This window comes from Hyaena hyaena, unplaced genomic scaffold (assembly GCF_003009895.1).
Source record: "Hyaena hyaena isolate Hyena2069 unplaced genomic scaffold, ASM300989v1 scaffold_86, whole genome shotgun sequence".
Lineage (NCBI taxonomy): Eukaryota > Metazoa > Chordata > Mammalia > Carnivora > Hyaenidae > Hyaena > Hyaena hyaena.
In genome coordinates, this window is record NW_024080721.1 from 806,511 (window position 1) to 829,326 (window position 22,816).

At 49.5% G+C, this 22,816-nt stretch overlaps 1 protein-coding gene across 1 annotated transcript in view; it reads right to left on the reverse strand.

Moving 5' to 3' along the window:
- INPP5D (inositol polyphosphate-5-phosphatase D) overlaps window positions 1-22,816 on the reverse strand; it is a 122,110-nt gene that overhangs the window by 48,723 nt on the left and 50,571 nt on the right. The window contains exons 3-7 of the mRNA XM_039234551.1: window positions 18,432-18,582; window positions 15,998-16,169; window positions 12,375-12,515; window positions 4,187-4,274; window positions 109-189 (exon numbers count right to left, since the gene is read on the reverse strand). Coding sequence (XP_039090482.1) covers window positions 109-189; window positions 4,187-4,274; window positions 12,375-12,515; window positions 15,998-16,169; window positions 18,432-18,582 — 633 coding nt within the window. The remainder of the gene's footprint in view (window positions 1-108; window positions 190-4,186; window positions 4,275-12,374; window positions 12,516-15,997; window positions 16,170-18,431; window positions 18,583-22,816) is intronic.

Genomic DNA, 22,816 nt, shown 5'->3' on the forward strand with positions numbered 1-22,816 from the left:
GTTTTGGGGACAGAGTTGAAGGGAGCACACAGCCTGCACACCGGGGCAATCTCTAAGCAAAGAGAGGGCCGAGGAGAGGCCCAGAGAGGCTGTAAGATCTCCTAATACCTTGTCTTCAATCGAGGACAGGAGACTTGTCAGTTGGCTGAGCTTGGCCACCATGTGGATGGGATTGGCCTCGCCAGGGACCTGAGGAAAAGAACAAGTAAGGACAGCAGTCACAGGGTGTTGCCATTGAGAGGCGCTCCACTGGGCCCATTCCACGCTGTCTCACCCTGCCCCCCCTCTACCCCCTAAGTATTATTATTACTCCCCTTCGCAGATGAGAACATTAGCTATCTATAATCATCTCAACATTGCCATGACCAAAAAACGAACCTTCATCTGCCTCTCCAATCGCCTCTCATCTCATCCACTCAAGTTGCTTAAACAAAATTGGCCTCTGTCCCCCTTACATGTACTCCATCGGCATTCTTCCTCTACTTCCAGAATATAGCCATCTCACTGCCTAAAACGCACCACGGGGAGGAAATTATCCGAACTCCTTACCCTGCCCAATGAGACCCTGTATGGTGACCCTTCAGGCCCGGCCACTCTTCTCCCCACCTCTGACTTGCCCGTGGCCCTGAGCTACACTCCCCGGGGAATTCCCAGAGACGTGAGGGTCACCTGGGGAGGCCGCCTCCTCACTCAGGTTTCGGATCCACAAAGGCGTGTCCCGGGACCACAGTAAAGATACCACCAGCGAATCTCTATCCAATCACCCTGCTTTGTTCCTGATCAGTCACTCAGGTCATTCATCTGCTCCTCATGTTTTCCCTTCTGAGAACCTGGAGCTGAGAACTGGGGCCATGAGTATGGCGTTCGGTCAGGACTAGCGCCTGGCCATAGAATGTGCTCAGTGAAGTTGTTCAACGTGTACTGGGGGCCCAGAGAGCCCAAGCCCCTTGTGTGGAGTCACATGGCCGGAGAGTGGCAGAATGAGACGTGAACCCCTGACCATCTTGAGACCAAAGCCACAGGCTCACACGTTTATCCCCAGAACCGACAATTATAAAGCATCTACTCTGGGCCAGATGTGCGGTCACACATGTGGCATTAATGAAACCATCCCTGCCTTCCAGAAGTTGGAGAAAATCAGACGCGTGTAGGGAACGGAGTGAGTGTTAACGCCAACCCTGTGAAATCCCTTTACCTCCCCCCTTGCTTAGTAAGGCGGCCACCTGACACTTTTGTTTGACCTTTAATTCCTGCCACTCCCCCACTTTAGCGAACTACCTGTCCCATCATCTCAGGTACCACCCCCACCATGACCACCATGACTGCCCCCAACCACCCCCACCAGCCCCCACAACCCTCAGAGCTTTGTCAACACCTCAAACACATCCTATTTGTCAACACTTTCTCTATTTCGGTTTTGCCCTGCTCCTTAACAAAGCTCAGTCAAGCCTCGGGTGGGGATGGGGCCTAGCAGCCCATCAGCAGAGGGACCATTCAGGATCCCTTTGTTCCAGGTTGTTTTTCTTGTAAAGAACTGAATGAAAAGAACAAATTCACCCTTCTTCTCTTCGTCTTGGACACTTGGAATGACCCAGTGGCTTCCTGGGGCAGTCACCTCGCAGACTGAGACTGGGGTCTTCTCCCCTCTCCGGTGTCTTAGGAGGCAGGCTTGGCAAAAACTTACCAAGTGTAAACAAAGTTATTGACAAGCCAGGAGTTAGTTCTCGGAGCAACAGGTATTAGCCTAATGCCAGCACTTGTGGGCCATAGCCAGCAGAACACATAGAGAATTTGAGGAGTCCTTCCGTTGCTAAGCACATTTTAAACGTATCCATTCATCTAATCGTCACATGAATCGATTCTTCTAACCCTTGTTTTGTGGGTGGGAAATTGAGTCACAGCGATGAGTCAACTTGTCCAAGGTCACACAGCTAGTGTGGACCTGAGACTAGAATGTTAGACCTAGCCCAGGGTTCCGGCTGGTGGCGATTTTGCCCAAGGGACATTTGAAACATCTGGAGACATGCTGGGTTGTCACAACTGGATAGTGCTAATGGCATCTAGTCTGTATAAACACGGAGGTGTTAACATCCCACAATGCACAGGACAGTCCCCCACAACCAAGAATCACCTGGCCCCAAATGTCACTAACGTCAAGGCTGAGGACATAATTCGCAGCTCTGCCTAGAAGTGAGCGAATTGGTCTGAGCGAGACCTGTGGGTTCCCATAAACTGGCCCCGTTATTTTACTTTGCTTTTTAGTTGCCCTTTTAAAGGGAGGATGTGGGTTCCAGGGTTAACGCTCTCCCTTCTCACACAGGGCGGAGACAGGTCTCCCCTAACCCTAAAGTCCACAGTCATTTTGATAATGTTACACCTCGCATCAGTTCTCAAATTCCACGCAGGGGTCCGGGTGTCCCCAGCAGGTCTCACCTGCCCAAGAGGAAGGGCTTTGTGTCGTAAGTGATCTCACACATGTATTTCACTTACTCCTTCAAAAACCCTGCCGTATCAGACACGCTATAACCACTGCACAGATGAGGAAGCTAAGAACCACGAGGGGCATGGCAGATACTGAGCTCAGATGTTTCAGATCCAGGGACCAGTGTTCTTTCCTCAACCTCGGCAGCCTTGGAACTTCCTCCTGATTTGTAACTTCTGAAGGCAAGAGCCACCTCTCTGCCTTCCTTTGTGGGTCAGGACTTCATAAGGGAGAGTGGGAAGGAGAACCTTTTCTCTAATGCTGGTCTCCATCCTGTCCCAGCTCTGTACACTGGCCGGAAGATTGGGCCAAACAGCCTCAGCTTGACTGCTGGAGCTTAACTCCCAGGGGGCCTCTGCCTCTGGTCAATTTCAAAACTATGGGTGTGGTCTTCAGTTCAAACCGTTTAAATGAGACTGTCTGGCAGGGCCCTTCTTTTGCCTAGATTTGCTTACTTTCCCAGAAATTGACGAATCATCATTCACTTCAAGGAAAGCAACATTAGGTTTTCAAAATCTGGTGAATCTTTAAGCTGTACAAATAGCACGTATACATTTTCTCAGTAAAAAGAACTCTTAGCAAACAGTACGGTCAAACCTGAAGTCCCCCATGGCCTAGCCCCTTCTCTCCCATTCCATCCATCAGGGGGTGACCAGAATGGCCCTCTGGGTATAAATCCTTCTGGCCTGATTATCACACGCAGTTGCACATCGTAGTTTAGAGGCTGTTCTGCCATTTGCTTTTTTCCCCTAAGACAGCCGCCTGCATCTAGAACTGCGTGCTGGAAGGATGTGTGCGATTAACAGGGTCGTTGCAGATAAACAACGTTTCAGAAACCCCGTTTCTACTCCCAGCTGCACAACTGTGAACACAGGAGTCCCTGACCCCAACCCCTGACGTCACCAATCAACTTTTTGCTCATCTGATAGGCAGAGACTTTCTGGTTATGAATGTCATTTGCCAGTTACTAATGAGGTGAGGCTAAACGAGTTTTTGTCTATATATTGGTCATTCCCACCACTCTTTAGCAAGAAAGCCTTTGTTTTATAACCTCTCCCCATTTTAAAAATTGGGTTGTTTTTACTTATTTGTAAGAGGTTTTTTTTGTTTTGTTTTGTTTTTTAACATATTAATCCTTTGTCCCTTATATTTGCTGCAAGTATTTTCTCTGGAGATGCTGCTTCTGCTTTTCAAGTCTGCTGGTTACACCTTTCAATACGTAGATATTTGCTCTCAGACAACTTGGCTTTAGGCCCGCAAGGCTGTGAGCCTGTGTGTGGATGGGGGCAGGGAGAATCTTCACCTTGCTCTTTTAGGAGCAAGAGGCAGGATCAAGCATTTAGGCACCTCCTGCTTTTTCTTTCTAATAGTTTCCGATGAGCAATGATGAAAAAAGGCCCTGCTGAGCTTCCTTATTCAGCACTAATAAGCAGTTCTGCTGAGGGGGATGCAATTTGAAATCTTTACTCAAGTCAAAATTAGGCAGCGGGGAAATGTCTTACTGGGCGGACAGGGACCTGAAGCTCCCCCCCCCACCCCTCCCCCGCCTTCCCCGTCCCCTACCCCATGCTCTGGTCCTCCCAGCCAACTCAGGGCAGGAGTTGGCTCCATTTTGAGCCCTGGGGACTCCGGCTATCTTACCCCCACACCCCTCACCTCCACCCTGCTTTATCAATCTCTTCTTTCCAACCCCAGAGCCTTTACCTGAGGCCGCGGACGGAGGCCAGGGGAGAGCTGCTGGTCAAACAACCTCTGCAGAGACTCCAGGGAGGGGAGGGTCCGGGTGACTTCGCTGGGAGCAGGAGACAAGGTGAAGGTCAAGGATTAGTGAGGGACCGGGGAAAGCATGGCAGGATCCAGCCAGAGGCACGGTCACACCCGGTCTGGCAAAAGACAAGCCTGGGCAAAGATCCAGGCCTGCCAGTGCTGGCAGCCCCCACTCCCAGACCCCCACTCTTCCCATCCTGTCCCCCACCCTGGGCCGAACTGGCATCTCAATGCAGATAGCTCTGTAGATTTGATTCACCTCTGGTTAGCCATACTCACAGGCTGTGGATCATTCGAATCTAGGATCACGAAACTACTCCGAAACCACTGAGTAATCCCTGGTTCCCAACCTGGAGTGTTTAGAAGAACTGCAAACACCACCCAGGTGTTAAAAATGCAAATTTCTGGGCCCCAACCCGATTTGGTCCGGAATCTCCATTTTAAATGCATGCCCCAGGGGCTTCCTGTGCTGGCCCACAGTCTGCGCCTTCGGGTTCAAATCCCCTCCCTACCACCCAGACGGACGCCTGGAGAGATTTTTCATTGTCTAATTCCTTGACAACTCCTACTCCACAGCTTTGCCCCTTCTTTGTTCCCCTCTTTTTCTATTGTTCTCACATCGCTTTAAGCACAGCGGCAGACCATTTTGAGTTCTGGTTCTCATTTATTTCACCCCAAACTTCCTGTCTTTACACGTTTAACGTTCTAATGGTCTTGAAATATTCTATTGAGTAAATGTGCCAAAATGAATTGCTAGATTCTTGGGTTATTTTGAGATCTTGGTGATTACAAATAAAAGCTGCTCTGAACAGCTTTGTTCCTATAGCCTTTCTTATTTTCAATTAAGCCTTATAGTAAGCAGAGATTATGACTCTTGAGCAATATTGCCAACACTTTGGGTGCTGGCACCCATCACGGGCCAGGAGCACCGTTTGAGCCTGCCTATTTGATGTGCCGTCCTCATTCTTTCTAGGGTTTTCTTTGCCTCTCTCGTTTAGTGGCTATAGCACTGCATTTCAATATTGATGCATTGATTACATATCTTTAATTTATTGTCATTAAATATACTTCTACATAGTTGGTTTCTACTGTATTTCTCTTTGTATAAACTGCTTGTGTCCTTTGTCAGTTTTCTGTTGGGAATTTTGCCAGAATTTTTGGACATCGGTATAAACTCTTTAGGCACCGCTTTGCTTTTTATTTAATCTGGAAGTTGTACTTTTTCCCATTATGTTATTTTCATCCTGGGCAGGTTGGATTCCACTGCAAAGTGCTTTGTAATTTTTTTATTGTTCTATTTTTCATCTTTTCCTGGGTAATTCGTTGCTTACCTTAGTTAAACACTTATCATCAGTATTTACTAGTAAACAATTATTTTGCTCATTTTAACTTGGTTTCTTACTTGCTTTTTAGAGTTACATTATATATGGGTTTTTCTTGTTGGTATTATATTTTTTAATCCCTTACCTCATCTGGATGATTCTTTTTTTTTAAATATGGGGTGGAACTAAGTTCATCTTTCTCCATATTACTATTCAGTTTCACTCAACAACACTTGCTCTGTTTTCCGTACTTCCTTTGGGCTCATCAAGTATATATGCTCTTCTAGAATATGGTAGGATCTGTTTCCAGGTTCCATGTCATTCATTTAACTAAAAATCCAGGGCCTCCCCATGAGTACCAGGAAATGCCAAGATGGCAGATTTATAGCATCTCACAGTTTCGGGCATGGTGTTTTAACCTTCTGGCTTTGAAGGGGTCACAAGTGGGTCTCCTCCAGGGACCAATAAGGGTGTGGAGGGAACTGACCAGCAAGGCAGAGAGGGGAAGTCTGGGCAGACAGGTTCTGGGTTCCCCCAACCCCTCTGCCAGAACTCACTCATCTGTTCATGCAGCAGTATTCCCTTTATTTGTTTATTTTTAATATTTATGTATTTATTTTGAGAGAGAGAGAGAGGGAGCAGGGGAGGGGCAGAAAGAGAGGGAGAGAATCTCAAGCAGGCTCTACTCAGTGTGGAGCCTGACGTGGGGCTGGATCCCACCACCGTGAGATCATGACATGAGCGAAAATCAAGAGAAAGAGGCTTAACCCACTGAGCCACCCAGGAGCCCCAGCTGTGTTCCCTTTAAACTCTCATTTTCACACAAGAATTCTGGGTTAACAAACATTTTCCAAGGCACTAATTCTGAACATGCTTTAACGTCAAACAGATGTCCCTCATTCTTCTCCTTTTTAAAAACACAAGTACACACACACAGGCTGAATCCTTAGGGTTTTCTAAGAATGATGCTGGCTTTCCTTCTATTTTTAAACTTTGTAAAATCTTGACAAGTCTGACTGGCTCCCAGATGTTCTAGAAATGTTAGTTAGGGTCCCTTCTTTATCTCATCTTACTTTGGCCAAAATTTCCCATACAGCACAAAACCAGGTGATAAAGGACATCTTCTTCTTTTGTTAAAAAATTTTTTAGGGGCGCCTGAGTGGCTCAGTTGGGTAAGCGTCCGACTTCGGCTCAGGTCATGGATCTCACGGTTCATGGGTTCGAGCCCTGCGTCGGGCTCTGTGCTTACAGCTAGCTCAGAGCTTGGAGCCTACTTTCAATTCTATGTCTCCCTCTCTCTCTGTCCCTCCCCTGCTCAAGCTGTGTCTCTCTCTCAGAAATAAATAAAACATTAAAAATATTAAAAAATTTTTAAAAAATATTTCTTTATTTTGGGAAGAGCACAAGCAGGGGAGGGGCAGAGAGAAGGGGAGATACAGAATCTGAAGCCGACTCCAGGCTCCGAGCTGTCAGCACAGAGCCCAATGCGAGGCTCCAACTCAAGAACCCGCAAGATCATGACCTGAGCTGAAGCCGCACTCCTAACTAACTGAGCCACCCAGGCACCCTGTGCACTGTATTCTTGATTTGCAAATCTTTAAGGCAGATTATTAACGCTCTTACACTTCTAATATTTAAAAATTTTAGTGTTTGTTTATTTTTGAGAGAGACAGAAAGAGCATGGAGCAGGGGAGGGGCAGAGAGAGAGAGATACAGAATCTAAAGCAGGCTCCAGGCTCTGAGCTGTCAGCACAAAGGTGGGGTTTGAACCCAAGAGCCGGGAGATCATGAGCTGAAGTCAGATACTCAACCAACTGAGCCACCCAGGCGCCCATCTAATATTCAAAATTGTAATGGACTTCTTTCCTAATTTATTTCTGGTTTGATTTCTACCATATTCCCCTGCTCTTCTCCTTGCCCGGTGGTGGTGTTGTGTATTTGCTCGACAGAGGTTTCTTAAAGACTCTGTGTTGCTCGCTGCCGCATCTCCAGCTCTGGAACAGTGTATGGCAGGAGCCCGCATACATTTAATCTCCGTTCGTGAACACTGAGTTCAAACAAACATTGCTGGTACTTTGCTGGATGTGGGAACTGTCGCGGCAATTAGGACTTGACCCACGATAACCTCCCTCAGACTCACAGTCTGGATTCAGTTTGTGTGTTTGACTCATTATCCTAGAGCATCTAAAGCTATGGCTTTTCCTCCAAGTACTGCTTTGGCTGTGTCACACAGAGTTCTCCTAGGCGGTGGTGTGATTACTCTGCGCCCTCACCCCTACCCATAAAGGCTACCCCTCGTGTCGGTTCCTTGCTTAATTCAGCTGTGATTTAAGTGGAGATCTGAAAGCGTGCAGATGGTCGGATGGTTGTGGCTAGTTTTCTGATTTATTCTATTTTCGTCATATTGTGTTCTGGGAGTATAGAATGAACACTTTCGCTTTGGGTGTATTCATATCCAGCTGCTCAGTAAGCTGCTGGGCTCTTATTTTTAGGTTCGCCAGCACTCGAAGGTTTCTGGAAAAAAATTCTCGGATCCTTTTTGAAGGAAACACACGTGATTAGAACAGTTCTACAAGTTTTTAAAATCTGCAAAGACTCCCTGTGCTCTTTTATTTTTAAGCTTATTTATTTTGAGGTGGGGGGAGGCGGGGGGTCGGGGAGGAGGGAGAGAGAGAGAGAGAGAGAGAGAGAGAGAGAATCCAAGGAAGGTTCTGTGCTGTCAACAAAGAGCCCGACAGGGAGCTCAAACCCAGACTGTGAGATCACAACCTGAGTCAGGAGTCAGATGTGCAACCGAATGAGCCCCCCAGGCGCCCTGAGTCCTGGTGCTCTTGAATGACATCTGTGTTCAGTTAATCCCAGGTCAGTAGACATCTCCTTGGAGATGTTGCTTCAGAATTTATACTGTATTATCAGACAGTGGGAATATTATTACATTTTGTCATTTTTAAAAGTAAGGATGCTGTTTATAATTATTTACTTTCTGAATTTATCTTCCCTTGTGGTTTGGAAACTTTATAAGAAGAGATTTAGATGGTGCTATTTGGTCACTCTGCTAATTGGATCTTTATGAGGCTTCTCAAAACCTGGATTTAGGTCCTTGATAAGCCTGGGAATACTTTTTTCTTTTACCTACTTAGCCATTGATTATGCATTGTTTTTTTCCTTCTTCTTCGAGAGCCCCTACTACCATCTCTAAGCTGAATTTCTATGAATGCCCTCTTCCCAAAGACTATCAATTTTTTATCACACATTCTTTGCATAGTTTAGTTAGTGCTCCACTCCCATGTTTTCTATATATACTTCCCTGACATTCTGCTGTTGTGTGATTTAATTTTCAGATTCGATTGGAAAACTCTGGGTTTATCTTTATGGCCTCCAATGAAGCCGTTGTAATGCGGGTGATGTATTTTTGTTTTGGGTTTGTCTATTAAAATCTTACCCCCATTCTCGTTAATAGATAAAATACCTCCTTCCACACTGGGGACATTTTACTTTAAAATTCCACTTGGAGCTCCTCTCATTTCTCCATTTGAAGGGTGACCAAGTATTTCCAGACTCTGGTGGTGGTGTTCTCTATTCTTTTTTATCTCTGGAAAAGTCTCTGTCTGGTTCTAGGGAATCTTATAACTGGGGTCACAAATCGCCCTCAAGCCTTTGTGCCGCTGACATTCAGACACGCACCCTCAGCGTGACAGTTCGCAGCGGAGGCTCCGACACCTCGGTTCTGTCACCTTCCCGCTAAGAGACGTTCCTAAAGATCTCCCCCCTGCCCATGCCCTCCTCCTCAACCTCCACTCTCAGTAACTGGCACCCCCATCCATTCAGCTGCTCACACCCAAAACCTAGGGGTCGCCCTCCATTCCTCTCCCCCCGATCCTGCAGCCAAACAGGCAGCCAATGTACCAGCTCCAGCACCCACACACGCCCCAGGTCGCGCTACTGTCAGTGCGGGCACACCCCCACGCCCGTGGGTCACCACACTGAACTAACGTCCATCAGCCATTCGCGTGTGCTGGGCACTGTCGCAAACCCCAGGACTCAGCAGGAAGCAACGCAGACACACACCCCTGCCTCCCCTTCTCATGAACTGCCCTCACGCCACAGCCGCTGAGCGTGGAACCGCTCTCCGGCTTTGTGTCAGCCTCCTGAGATCCTCCCCACAGCCCGAACTCAGACCATGGCACAATCCTGTAAAACCTCTAGAGACTTGCGAGGTGTACGTGCTTGTGGCTCATGCCTGATGTTGCCAGATAAAACGCAGGACCTCCAGGTGAATTTTGGACTTCAGATAAATAATGGATAATCGACTAGTATAAGTATATCCCAGCACTACACGGTATATACTTACACTGATAAAATATCTGTGATTTATCTAAAATTCAGACTGAACAAAAATTTGTCCTGTATCTGGCCCACCCTACACGTGCCTGTCCCCAGCTTCTGCCGCTCACACTTTCCCTCCCTCATTGTGCCCCAGCCACACAGACTTTCTGTTCCTTGCAGGCTGGTCTCATTCCCGCCTCGGGCCCTTTCTTCTTGCCGGCCCTCCACTAAATTGCTGGATGGCTAGCTCCCCTTTGTCACCAAGGTCCCAGCTCTGTCATCACCTCACAGAGGCCTCCTTAACCCCCAAAGGACACTGACACCCTCCCACCCAATGTCTCCATCTCTTTTGCCTATTTTATTTTGTCATAATGCTTACGAAAATTATCTTTGTTTACAGATTTAGTCTACTATTGTGTTCCTCACTAGGACATCAGCCCCAACCAGGTCTCAAAGAGCAGAAGGCTTGTGCATTGTGTTTGTGTTTATTATTTTATGAATAATTGTTTATTAATAATTGTGTTTATTATACCTCGTACCCAGAAGTTCAGAGGGACCCGCTGCACATATTTGTTAAGTAAATGACTGGCCGACAGAATGAATGAGCTAAAGGCCTGTTCCAAACAAAGCAGTTTGAAACCCACACGTGCATAGTTGTGGAAGGGGGAACATGACTTTGCGTCTATGTAAGCCTTTCTACAATTCCATCCCCAGTTCACCAAGTCTCCAATGCTTTTGGCTCTGAGGGTGAAGACGGACAGGTGTGCAGGGAACATGCCAGGGTCTCTAATTGTAGCTAGGAGTTAACTGTTCAGTGAATAGAGATGGGGAAGAGCAGGAAGCCCAAGGAAGTTTTTCCCAGGAGCGCAGAGAGGTCGGCACCCTGGGGGAAGCCAGCAGAGAGACTAAGAGATGTATTTCCTCCCACATAAGGCAGCAGCAAAGAACAGGACCTTTACTGGAACAGAAATAAAAGCTTGTTCCCAGTCGTCATGAATCTGTGTCTCTTAAAAAGAAAAAGTGCCGGGCGTGCATGTGTGTGTATGTGTGTGTGTTTCCTAGTGACAAATGATTTATAACAACAGCATCAGATGGAAAAACATCTCTCCAAGCAAGTCTACACAAATGATGGTTCTAGGTCCACTTGGCTGAAACTACATGAGTTGAAAGCCAATTCACTGAAACAAAACCCGACCGACCAATCTGATGATGCCCCATTTGTCAAAGAAATTATTTGTTAAATTTACCGAATGTACTGACTGTGCTTTTAAGAGTCTTTCAGAGGAAAGTTCAATTTGATTACTGCTGATAAAAGACTCTTTTTTTGCATATTAGCTAAGCTAAGATCGATATGGCGGCAGAGAAATTGACCAGCAAGTTCTGAAGCTGCTGTATGTTTATAATAAAATAGGAAGTAGGAGAGGTCGAAAAAGCCTCACCCACATGAAATGCCATTTTTCCCACCAAAATGTTGACCCTTCATTTATAATGGGATTGTTTTGGCTCCTTATGATTTCTCATGAATGGAATTTTCTGGGTATTTTTCAAGCATTTAAAAAAGCCTTTGTCAATTCTTTTTTTTAAATATATATATTTATTTATTTTTAAGAGAGAGAGAGACAGAGACAGAGCACAAGAGAGGAGGGGCAGAGAGAGAAGGAGACAGAGAATCCAAGCAGGCTCCAGGCTCTGAGCTGTCAGCACAGAGCCCAAAGCGGGGCTGGAACCCACAAACCACGAGATCATGCCCTGAGCCAATGTCAGACGCTTAACCGACTGAGCCACCCAGGGGCCCACCCTTTGTCAATTCTTCAGATAGCACAGCAGCCTTAATTTTGTACTCCTAACAATTAAAATGTAATGAAACTTGAAATTAATGTTAACATTGATTAAGTTAAACCATAAAATTTTCAAAATCTAAAAGAAATTTTTCCCACTTGGTCATTCAATGAATTCAATATTGGAAAATGAAAGCCTTGGAAAACTGGCTCACTTAAAAAAAAAACACAACAAAGAACTGTCATCACTGGTGACCTTGGGCCATCACCACCCATGCGGAAGACAGGCTGACTGTAATTTATTTCCTCTCGGAGCCTTTCTGTGCTTGTCCAGCGTGCCCACGGCTGCAGCGAGGAGGAGGCACAGGAACAAAAGCCTTACTGCTGGATCCCGAGCAAGTGTGAAAGGGCTCCCACTCACCCCTTCCCACAGCAACTGGCCTCAAATTAACTTCGGTTAAAAAAAAAAAAAAAGCCACAGTTTAAATACCATGAAAACAAAACCTTGCAACAACCACAGAGGTTTCTAACCTCTGCCAACTCTGCCCTGTTATTCTGAATACAGCTGAGGTATTTGGACAGCCAGGCGGAGAGCCGGGGTCACTCTAATGAGCTGAATCTCTTCCCCTGGGGAGCTGTCGCCCGCTGTCCTCCGCTGTCCCCGCCCCCTGGGGGCAGCCTCACCCACGGAGCCCTTACCCATAGAGCTCCTTGCAGAGAAGCATGGTCAGTTTCTTCAGATGAGGGAGGCTGCTGGAGCCCGTCTTCACAAAGTCGGAATCCAGGGCGAGCTGAGTGCTTAAATAATCTTGGATGGCTTTAAGATGTTCTTCAGGAAGCCTGAAAATAATAGAAAAACATGCTTTTCTGTCCCTTTAGCCACCAAGACCCATCGTGAAGGCAGAAATTATTCTCTGAGTCTCTGGCCGAGACACGCTCCTTCAGGAGAACACGTGTATGCTCTGGATGGCTCCCTTGGTCTTACAGAAGGGTGGGGAAGCAGGTCTGGGCAAGATTAAAGGGTCGGCAGGGCAGGATGCTTCTTCCTCCAGCCATAAAGGCTTTTTTCCAAACCTATACTTGGAAGGGAGCGATACTGGTTGGAAATGTTTATCCTTTAAAAAGGAGACAAAATGACTTGGACAGTATACAGCATCTGATAAAGACAGCACTTGAGGGCCAAGTGATGCCTGGTGTAGAGATGGCATATGGTTCTAGCTCACCTCCCAACTCCAAATTCACGGCCGAAGGCCACCTGGAGCTTTGTGTTTAGGATGTTCTGAGCTGTGCTGGGCTCCAAGGGGAAGTCCCTGTGGTGAGTAACGGGCTGAAAATAGGGTGCCCCGCTGGGTGCCCGGCTCTCGTCCTCCGGGGTCTGGCCCCAGCCCCTTCAATCTCTGGGTGACGCCCATGCAGGCTCACTGTGCATGATGGCCGGCCGAGCAGAGGCAGGGCCCAGGCTGCGTGGGACCTGGGCTGTCACGTGGATCTGATGGTCCCTCTATATCCTCTCCCCCAGCACATTCCACCTTCCCCCCCCCCCCCCCCCCCGCCCAGTAACTTTTGAGTCTTTGTTTCTTTAGCGATTAAAATCATAATCACTGCAAATATTTCCTGGGCGTCACAGAGCCCTCACTCTGCAAGCACTTAATGCGCCATTTCCCTGTTAGGCCCCAAACCAATGTTAGAAGGCAGCTATTATTATTACCATTATTCCTATTTTACAAATGGGCAGACTGAGGCAAATGTTGTTGATCTGCCTGTGTGAAAAAAATTATTATAAGCTTTAAAGATGTCTGTTCCAGCCTTGATAAGTAATCAGGTTGGAGCTAGAGGACACGGGTGTTTTCTGCAGGATCTTAGAACAAATAAAAAGCTCTTGCTCTTGGGACTGGAAGGTTCCTTGGCTATTGGCCATTCAGACTTTTTAGAGTGAGACGTCAGCAACCATTTACAGGCTAGCTATCATCAGCCTGAAGGTTAACCTACACTCATTCTGGGTCTTGACATCAGAAAAATCCCGTTTCTGCCCAAGTCTGTTTCAGAAAGGGACAGTCACTCCCACAGCAGTAAGGGATGTGTTTCAACAGTTCCAATGACCACTGCCTCGTAATCCTGAGACCATGAGTGTTTGTTATAGGAAGCCATATTTGTTAGGACATTCGTCGTAGGACGGTGTTCACATAAAGACGCGAACTCTGTGTATCAGAGAAGCCTGATTTCACTCAGCAGGCTCATAATAACTATGAACTGTGGCCCAATGGATTAGATCTAATTCAATAGCACAAAAGACTGTGCAGGCTGTCTTATAGTGAAGAATAATCAAAAGGCAGTCCTTCACATAAAAAGTTATTTTTCATGCAAAACAGACTGACTTTATTTTTTTCTTAATGTTTATTTTCCTTTTGAGAGAGAGACAGAGTGTGAGTGGAGAGAGGTAGAGAGAAGAGACACAGGATCCGAAGCAGGCTCTGGGCTCTGAGCTGTCAGCACAGAGCTTGACGTGGGGCTCGAACCCATGAACAGTGAGATCGTGACCTGAATGGAAGCTGGACACTTAGCCGACAGAGACACCCAGGCGCCCCAAAAGAGACTGACTTTAAAACACAAGGCAGATCCCTGTTTTGCACGACCCAGACGAGCACAGATGACAATACTGTGTCACTGCTTGCCTCATCACTCCACTGTGCTCCATGTACTCAGCCCCAGCCCCCAGGACAAGTGTGAGGAGGGCTCCACGGCCGCATGTCAGCTGAGGGGCAGAAACAGAGAAAGCACGGGAGCCCCCGGCTGCCCCCCCACCCCCGGAGGCTGCACAGAGGGCCAGTTGCAAACTGCATCCTGCATCACTGGGCCAGGTGGCCCCAGAGAGCACCTGTCCCTGAGAGGAGGGACTGACCAGTACGTGCCAGGAAGTCGGGAGCAGTGGGCAGATGGTGGCACCATAGGCCGTCCCCACCCAGCTCCCCAAGGAGTTCACTCCATTTAGCATCTAACCCTGGAGAGAAACAGACACTGGTGGAAACTGACAGTGGGCCCTACACGGAATGGTTTAATAAGTATTTGTTATGTGCGCATGCACGGGGGTAATCATGATAATGCGTGGACAGGTTTAAAACATTGGGATTTAAGTATTTGATGAATAACACAAGTAATTCAAGGAGTGTGCACAGGATATGACCTGGTGGGCCTACAGAGGAATCCGGGGGTATTCGAAGTGGAAATAAAAAAAAACACCAGGTATCTTAGCAACCGGGTGGCTCGTCTGTACCTTCAGGCGTCTCCTTTGTATTTTGCCAAATCGGAGGGTAGGAGAGCCGCCCTCACTCATCCTTTGGGCGGGAGATACTGCATCAGCCCTGCCGTTTGGATATTCTTCGAGGGGGCCTTTTTCTCACAATGAAACACACACCAAAAAAATCTTTTTAAGATTCTTAATGCATGGAGGTCACTGCGTACTTAGTTCATTCAGCACCATCTGGGGCAATGTGCTGGGCCCTGGGCCACCGGACCCCTCAGGGAGCTTCCTCCTTTTAAGGCCACATCCCTGGTCCCCCTCTCCCCCCCCCCCCGCCCCTCTTGTAGTCAGGGCCCGTGGTGCTCCCGCTTGCCACTATCCAGCCGGTGGGCCTGCTGAGAGAGACACAGGAGGCCACGGCAAAGAAGCTACAGGAGCTCATCAACACGGACCCGCAGGAGCCAGTGTGGGTCTGTATACGGGATGAGACCCGGAGAGCCCGGCTCAGACCGAGGAGAAGCTAAAGAATTAAATGACTGCATGTCACACGGAGAAAGCAGAGGCGTGCGGTATAGACCACAGTCTGTACCATGCACGGAAACACTGATCTGGCCCAGGCACGGGGGACAGGGAAGGCGGCCCCCTTGGAGCCGGGCCCAAAGCGGGAAAGGGCCACGTGGCAGGTGCAGCCTGCAGCGAACCCTCTGTGGGCCATCTGACTCCGTCCACCCACAGCAGCAGCAATGCTTGTGACGGGGAAGGATGCCGGGTGCGGTTTATGGCAAGGCCCCGGGCAGGGGGTCACCGCATAGGCCCCTGAAGTCTGGGGCAGGGCCAGGCCTCTGCAGCGCAGAACAGACCGCTCGTCAGTCTGTTAACCAGCTGGTGCCGTGCAGCCGGGCCTGGTGGAGACAGAGCACCAGAGCGGGGCCACCCGTGCCCGTGCAGCAGAGGGGCGACCTGGGCACGCTCGGCACCGGTGCTAACGCCGGCCCCCCCAGGAGCAAGCGCAGAGTGAGCCGCCCGCGTGCGGTGGTACCCCAGGCTGGCCTTGGAGCCGCGAGCGCATGGTGGAGGGACTCACCCACTAGTGTCCATGCTCTGCAGTCGCTGAAACAATAGCTCGGGAAGGCTCGGCCTGCTGACCTCGGTGGCTCTCAGGTTCTCGGTGGCAACGGGGACCTCCTTGGCCTCACACGGCCCCACAGATAAAGGGATGTTTCTCGGCGGCAGCTCGGGAGGGGACAGGACACTTTCTACTCAAGAGAAGAGCAAGAACACCGTTTGGTCTATGCACTCGCCACTCGCAGGATCACCCCCCTACAAAGAGTCTCTTGCGTAGTGACCCCTCCCCGACACGGAAGAGGGTCCGGGCCGCTGCACCCAGTGGCAGACCCCATCTGTGTCTGCACGGTCCCCTCTGTCTCTGCTCCCTGACTGGACGGGGGGGCCGGCTGATGGCAGGGGCCGGGTTGTAGACGTCTTTGGCCGTGGGGCTTAGGTTGTCCCACTGAGGTGCTAAGCAAAAAGCTGTCAACTGGGCGCCGGGCAGCCCACCCCGGCCTCCCTTTCCTCTGCTGTCCCTTCTTTCCCCGCCACACACTAGGGGACAAATAAAGAAAGTGAGGGGGCCCCCTTCACCCAGAGAACTGAAGTATAAAAGCAACAACCTGAATCTGGCCTGGGAGAAAGGACTCCTGTGCATTCGCCTTCAGGGAACTTCTCTCACCAACACACCACAACTGGACGAGGGGCCTGAGCCCCTCGGGTCCAAGACCCCCTGCCCAGGGCCTCCTCCCACACTGAATGGCCACGCCAGGGCCCCCGGGGACATTATCCTTAAAGGACTAGCTCCTCACATCCTCCTGTGGCCTGGGGTTCTTTCCATGGTATGAATGTGTTTTGAGCCCTGTGGGGACGGGCAGCACCTGAGCCAAAATCAGACCCCTGGACCAGGCGGTGGGGGTGACTGACTGTCACACAGCTCGGGTTCAAGCCAAAGACTGCGCCTCCTTTGGGGAAGTGAAGCCAGCAGTCACAAGACTGGGTTTCTCTTCCCAGGCGCTAGCGAGGGTGCCGGGGTCCTTCTCCAGACGCCGTCCCCAGAAAGCCATCGGGTGTGCGGGAAGTGTGGGCACCGGCGTGTGAAGGGCATTTCTGCAGGACGGCCTCTCGGCATCAAGGCGAGGCTTGCGGCGCCCGGGGACAGCTGGGGGACATGTGGCCATGGCACGGAGCAGGTGGGTGGCCCTGGGGCCGCAGCGCCTCTGGTCAAACCTGCCCCAGTTTGGGGGGTGGGGACAACCCCAGGGAAACCTGTTTCCTGGGACTCAGCAGGGGAACCCTGACCAGTGGAGGGGCTCCGTTACTTATCTCAGGTTTTCTTTTAGGAAGTGAACCTTTTAAAAAAATGTTTATTTATTTATTTATTTATTTATTTATTTATTTTGAGAGAGAGAGAGAGAGAGAGGCATGTGAGCAGGGGAGGGGGAGAGAGAGAGAGAGAAAGAGAAAATTCCAAGCAGGCTCCACACTGTCAGTGCAGAGCCTAATGCAGGGCCTGAACCCATAATCTGTGAGATTATGACTTGAGCGGAAATCAGGAGTCGGACGCTTAACTGACTGAGCCGCCCAGGCGCCCCGGGAAGCGAACTCTTGAGAAAAGCAGGTGCCATCCAAGGGGGTTTCTGTGCCGCAGGGGCGTCTGCCGGGCTCTTGCATGACTGGTCCGCGGCCCTCCGCGGTGTCAAGGGGAGGCCAGACTCTCACAGACTTTTTTTTTTTTTAATTTTTTTTTTTTTTATGTTTTATTTATTTCTAGGAGAGAGAAACAGCGTGAGCAGGGGAGGGTCAGAGAGAGAGGGAGGCACAGAATCTGAAACAGGCTCCAGGCTCTGAGCTGGCAGTCAGCACAGAGCCCGACACGGGGCTCGAACCCATGAACCGCGAGATCATGACCTAAGCGAAAGTGGGACGCTTAACCGACTAAGCCACCCAGGCGCCCCTCTCACAGACTTTTTAAGAGCTCTACTGTATTTTCCTTTTCAAGGTGATATAAAGAAACACCTCTCCCACCCTTCCAGTCAGTTACTGGTATTTCTTCCTCCATTCTCTTTATAGTAATTACTTTGACGAGGATAGTAGCTGCATATATTGAGCGCTTACTGTGTACTAGGCTCTAGGCTCTACATTCAGTGACTCATTTGGTGACACCCTGACCGTATATATTATTTCTACTGTCTCTTTAAGAGAACTCTGTGGTTTAGAGAGGTTAAGTAGTTTGCCCAAGGTCACACAGCTAAGAAGCTGGGGAGCAGGAAGTATGACCCAGGTCTGTCTGACCCCAGAGCCTGTGTTCCTGGCTCGTCCTTAGCCACCACGGCTCCCCTTCTCCCTCTGATAATCAGACTCACCTAATCTAGAAGCTCTTGTGGTGAAAGAAGCGCCCCAGGAATTCTCCCCCGTAGTGCTTAGAGGGTAGCTGCCCTCCCCCTGCCTTCCCTCCCGCCCCTACCTACCTGTGTCCTCCTCTGGCTCGTCACCCGCATCTTCCTCCTCCAGGGGCACCGGGTATTGCAGGTGGGTCACCAGCCCCATGTTTTCTTTCTTGTAAAACTCGATGAGCTGGTCCAGCTTGGTGAAGAACCTCATGGGGACGCCTTCGGATGCCTGAGGACAGAACCCCACACAGAAACACATTTGAACTGGCTGAGGCATCACCTAACCACAAAGGCCACCTGCCGCGGACAGCAGCAAGGCCAAGGGAGTGACCTCGATCCAGAAAAAGCCTTGGGCTCCCACGCGGTGTCGGTCAGCCACACCCACCCCTTCACATCCTGGAACCAGCAGCCCCGAGAGCCAGTCTGCAAAAGGCACAAATAGTTTTAAAGATTCTTTTTTCTTTGTTTGCTTTTTGTTTCACTTTTATTTTAAAAAGCATTTTGTTATGCAAGTAATACATTTTCATTACGGCAAAATTAGAAAATACAGAATTTTTTTTTTTACAAAGAACTCACCTTTAGTCCCAGACCCAAAGAGACCTACCTACGTTTAATTTTTTTAATGTTTATTTATTTATTTATTTTTGAGAGAGAGACAGAGAGACAGAGTGCAAGTAAGGGAGGGGCAGAGACAGAAGGAGACACAGAATCTGAAGGAGGCTCCAGGCTCTGAGCTATCAGCGCAGAGCCCAACGCGGGGCTCGAACCCACAGTGAGATCATGACCTGAGCCAAAGCCAAATCTTCAACCAACTGAGCCGCCCAGGTACCCCGAGACCTACTTTTAATACACAAGAATAAGTTTTTCTAGACTGTGTATGTATGTGTGTTTGGTTGGGGAATTATTTTTATTTCTCCCCACCCCTGAAGATAATTTATTTTTAAACACAAGGCAAGCTATTCTGGCAACTGTTTTGCTTCAATTTTTTTCATTTGTTAAAATTCTGGTTTTTAAAAATGTTTATTTATTTTTGAGGGAGAGAGAGAGACAGAGCATGAGCAGGGGAGGCGCAGAGAGAGAGGGAGACAGAATCTGAAGCAGGCTCCAGGTTCTGAGCTGTCAGCACAGAGTCTGACATGGGGCTCGAACTAATGAACTGCAAGATCATGACACGAGCCGAAGTCGGATGCTCGACCGACTGAACCACCCAGGTGCCCCCAAATTCTGTTTTATCAAAACTCAGAAAAACGGTGAGGCAGCACAGTATTTTGCCCCGGTTTAGATCTCTGTTGCTGATGCAGAGGAGCCTGCAGGTGATTCTGCAGTGCTGTTCAAATGCCCTGGGGCCAGGTCTCCTTCTGCTTCTACAGTAGCTCCGGCAAGAAATTCAAGGTGGACCCTGGACACCCAGCACCGCCTCATGGAGGTCCCGCCCACCGAGGTCCCACCCCTAGCGAGGCCCTGCTATCAGGCAGAAGGGCTGGATGTGAGAAAGGCAAGGAGACTCCCCTTCTCATCACTGCTGTACCCTACCCTCCTAACCCACCCTGTCCCCAGGTCCCGTCCACCCTTCCTGTCCAGTACCTTGCCTGCCTCTCTTCGTGATCCCTGTCTCAAGGAATGGTGCCATCATCTCCCCACTGGCCTAGCTAGAAACCCAGAGGCATCTTGGACTTCTCCCTCCCTCTGGCACAGAGTGCAAAGGTGGGCAGTGTGAGACCAGGTGATCCAGATCCAGCCAAGAAGCGGTTGAGGGAGGTTGCTGCCCTGGGTGGCGGAGGAAGATGTAGCCGGGCTCTGGGGAGGAGCGGCCAGCCTGGGGCAGCTAGACAGGAGAAAAGGACCAGCCTGTTAGGGGGCACAGGAATGACACGAAAGGACGGCCCCTTTCTGGGCAGGGCTTCCCTGGAATCAGAGCACCACAATCCGGGTCCTAACACTAAATTCCTGTGATTCACCTACGTTATCATAAACTACCCATCTTGTCCATGGCAGTCGTGTAATTTTATTTTATATATATTTTTTAATATTTATTTTTTTAAAGTGATCTTCACACTCAACACGGGGATTGAATTCACAACCCTGAGATCGACTGAGCCAGCTGGGCGCCCTGGCAGTCACATCATTTTATTTTATTTATTTATATTGATGGAGAGTGCACACACAAGCAGGGGAGGGGCATAGAGAGAGGGAAAGAGAGCATCTCAGGCAGGCTTCATACTGTCAGCTCAGCGCCTGACGTCAGGCTCCATCTCGTGAACGTGAAATCATGACCTGAGATGAAATCGGGAATCAGGTGCTTCAGCGACTGCTCCACCCAGGTACCCCTTGGCAGTCATGTAATTTTGCAGATAAGTGGAGAAGGTGCCATCATTGGAGTTTGGAACCAGAGGTCCAAGCGCTCCCCTAGGGGCTGCCAGCAGCCTTCTTGCTGAAGGGGCTGGGACTGACCACATGTGGGAAAGAAGGCCAATGGGCCAATAGCCTGGGGGCTGGAAAGCCTGCCAGGTTGGCGGTCACAGGGGTCTGGCTTAGTGTGGCCGGACCTTCCCAACTTGCCCACCTTCAAGTCAGGTACCTATCGCTCCAGCATGGTTGGGACTGATGCGGGAAGCTGGGGGGTCGGGGGGGGCGCTGCTTGGTCTGGAGGTCTTCAGGAAGGGCTACAGGTAAGTGGGATTTGGATAGCAAATGCAGCGGGATGACCCAGACTGGAACAGACCCAGACATCTGGGAACAGACCAGCACTCAGACTGGTCCCTGAGCCCCTGCTCCCAGTGGTTTACCCCAGGCTGCAGTGAGGACGCATTTGCCTTCGACAAGAATCCACCTGACTTTGACCTTGGCTCTCCACCTGGCCTCTCTCTCTCTCCAAGTGTATTCATGTGTGCATTTGCACCACACACGTGTAAATCTGTATGTGAGGCTATGTGTGTGTGAGTGTGTGGTTTAAGCCAGTTAGTACATGTATAGATTTTAACAAAGGGTGTTTTAAAAAATTATTTTCAATAAATTTCCTGCTGTCACAAAGCGCCATGTTAAGCAATCTCTTTCAAACATTATTGAAACCAGAAATATCTGAGCAGCAGTAGCTAGGCCTTCTCAAAAGCAACCAGAATAGGTTCAAAACCAAAAACGAGCAGAATAACAAAAATAATTTGACATGATGCAAGATCGATGAACTCACTTCCATTAAAGCAGCTGTGATGAGTGTCATCTTGTCAAAGAATTTACTGCTAATGGACGACAAGCTTTCAGGCTTATGGAAAAAAGATATAAAACCATCAAAGAAAGCCAAAGGGAAACAGCTCCAATGAGTCTGGAAGAGGGTTCTCTGCCAGGAATGTGTGCTTGAGGGGCACGTTGGGGATGGGAATTTAAGCTGCACCGATGCGAAGACACATGTTATTATATGTAGCCCTAAAAGGGCTAATGCATAAACTATGATGCACCATTAAGTGTGGACACATTTTATTTCAGAGATGTTCAATGTGAAAAAAATGAGTGTTTTAGCGCTGACAAAATACACAATGTCTTAAGCGTGCAGAGGGACAGGACACCCTAACGTGAATCTAATCCCCACAGATCCCGTGAGGCAGGAGGTGGGCGGGAGGGCCTGGCGGCCAGGAGCGGGTACAGAGTGCTATTGGCATGACGGACATCCCGGCCCCTGCCTGTGCGTGGACCGTTCCCAGGGGCCAGCGAGCCAGGGCCTGGCAGATCCAGGAAGGTAGACGGTGAAGGTTGAGCCCAAGGCTCAAGGACTGTGGAGCAGCCTGTCTTTGGGGACGGGGGTGCCAGCCAGTGAGTGGTCACTGAAAGGCACTGCAGCAGATCCCACGCGGAGTGAAGACACGCCATGCACGTGTGGGTCACCAGGGAGCAGCCTGTCTCAACGGGCAGCACAGACACACAGACGCAGATGGGGAAGGCAGGATGCCAATTAGGCCAAGGTCAGGGTCTCTCTGGAGGAGAAACTGTTCTCGTCAGCATTTGCTCTTGGCACTAAGATCTGAAGGGGTCCAGAGAGACTCCTTGAAGAACTTATGTTCAAAGTACATTCTAGAACAGCAACAGGAAGAGAAAAAAGTCAGGGTGCCCAGGATTATATAAACTCCTGAGCTGGCCCAGGCTGGGGGTGGGGTGCAGGGGTGAGGAGTGTAGTGCAGACAGGAGGTGGGCGGCCCCACCTGGCCGGCACAGAAAGCAGCAGCACAGCTGTGGTGTTCCCAGTCCTCAGCTGGACCTAGAAAGGCTCTCCACTCGGGTAGGGTGGTCAAGAGGGCAGGGTAGGGTGGCCAGCCAGGAGATGGGGCTGCTCAAAGGAGAGCCAGACTTGGGGGCAACCTAACACACACTGCTCAGTCAATGGCAGAGGCAGGGAGTCAGGTGTTGGGGTTTCGAGGTCAACAGGGTGCTGACTGTGGCCCAGCAGGAACACTGAGGTCCCTTGGGGATAGGGG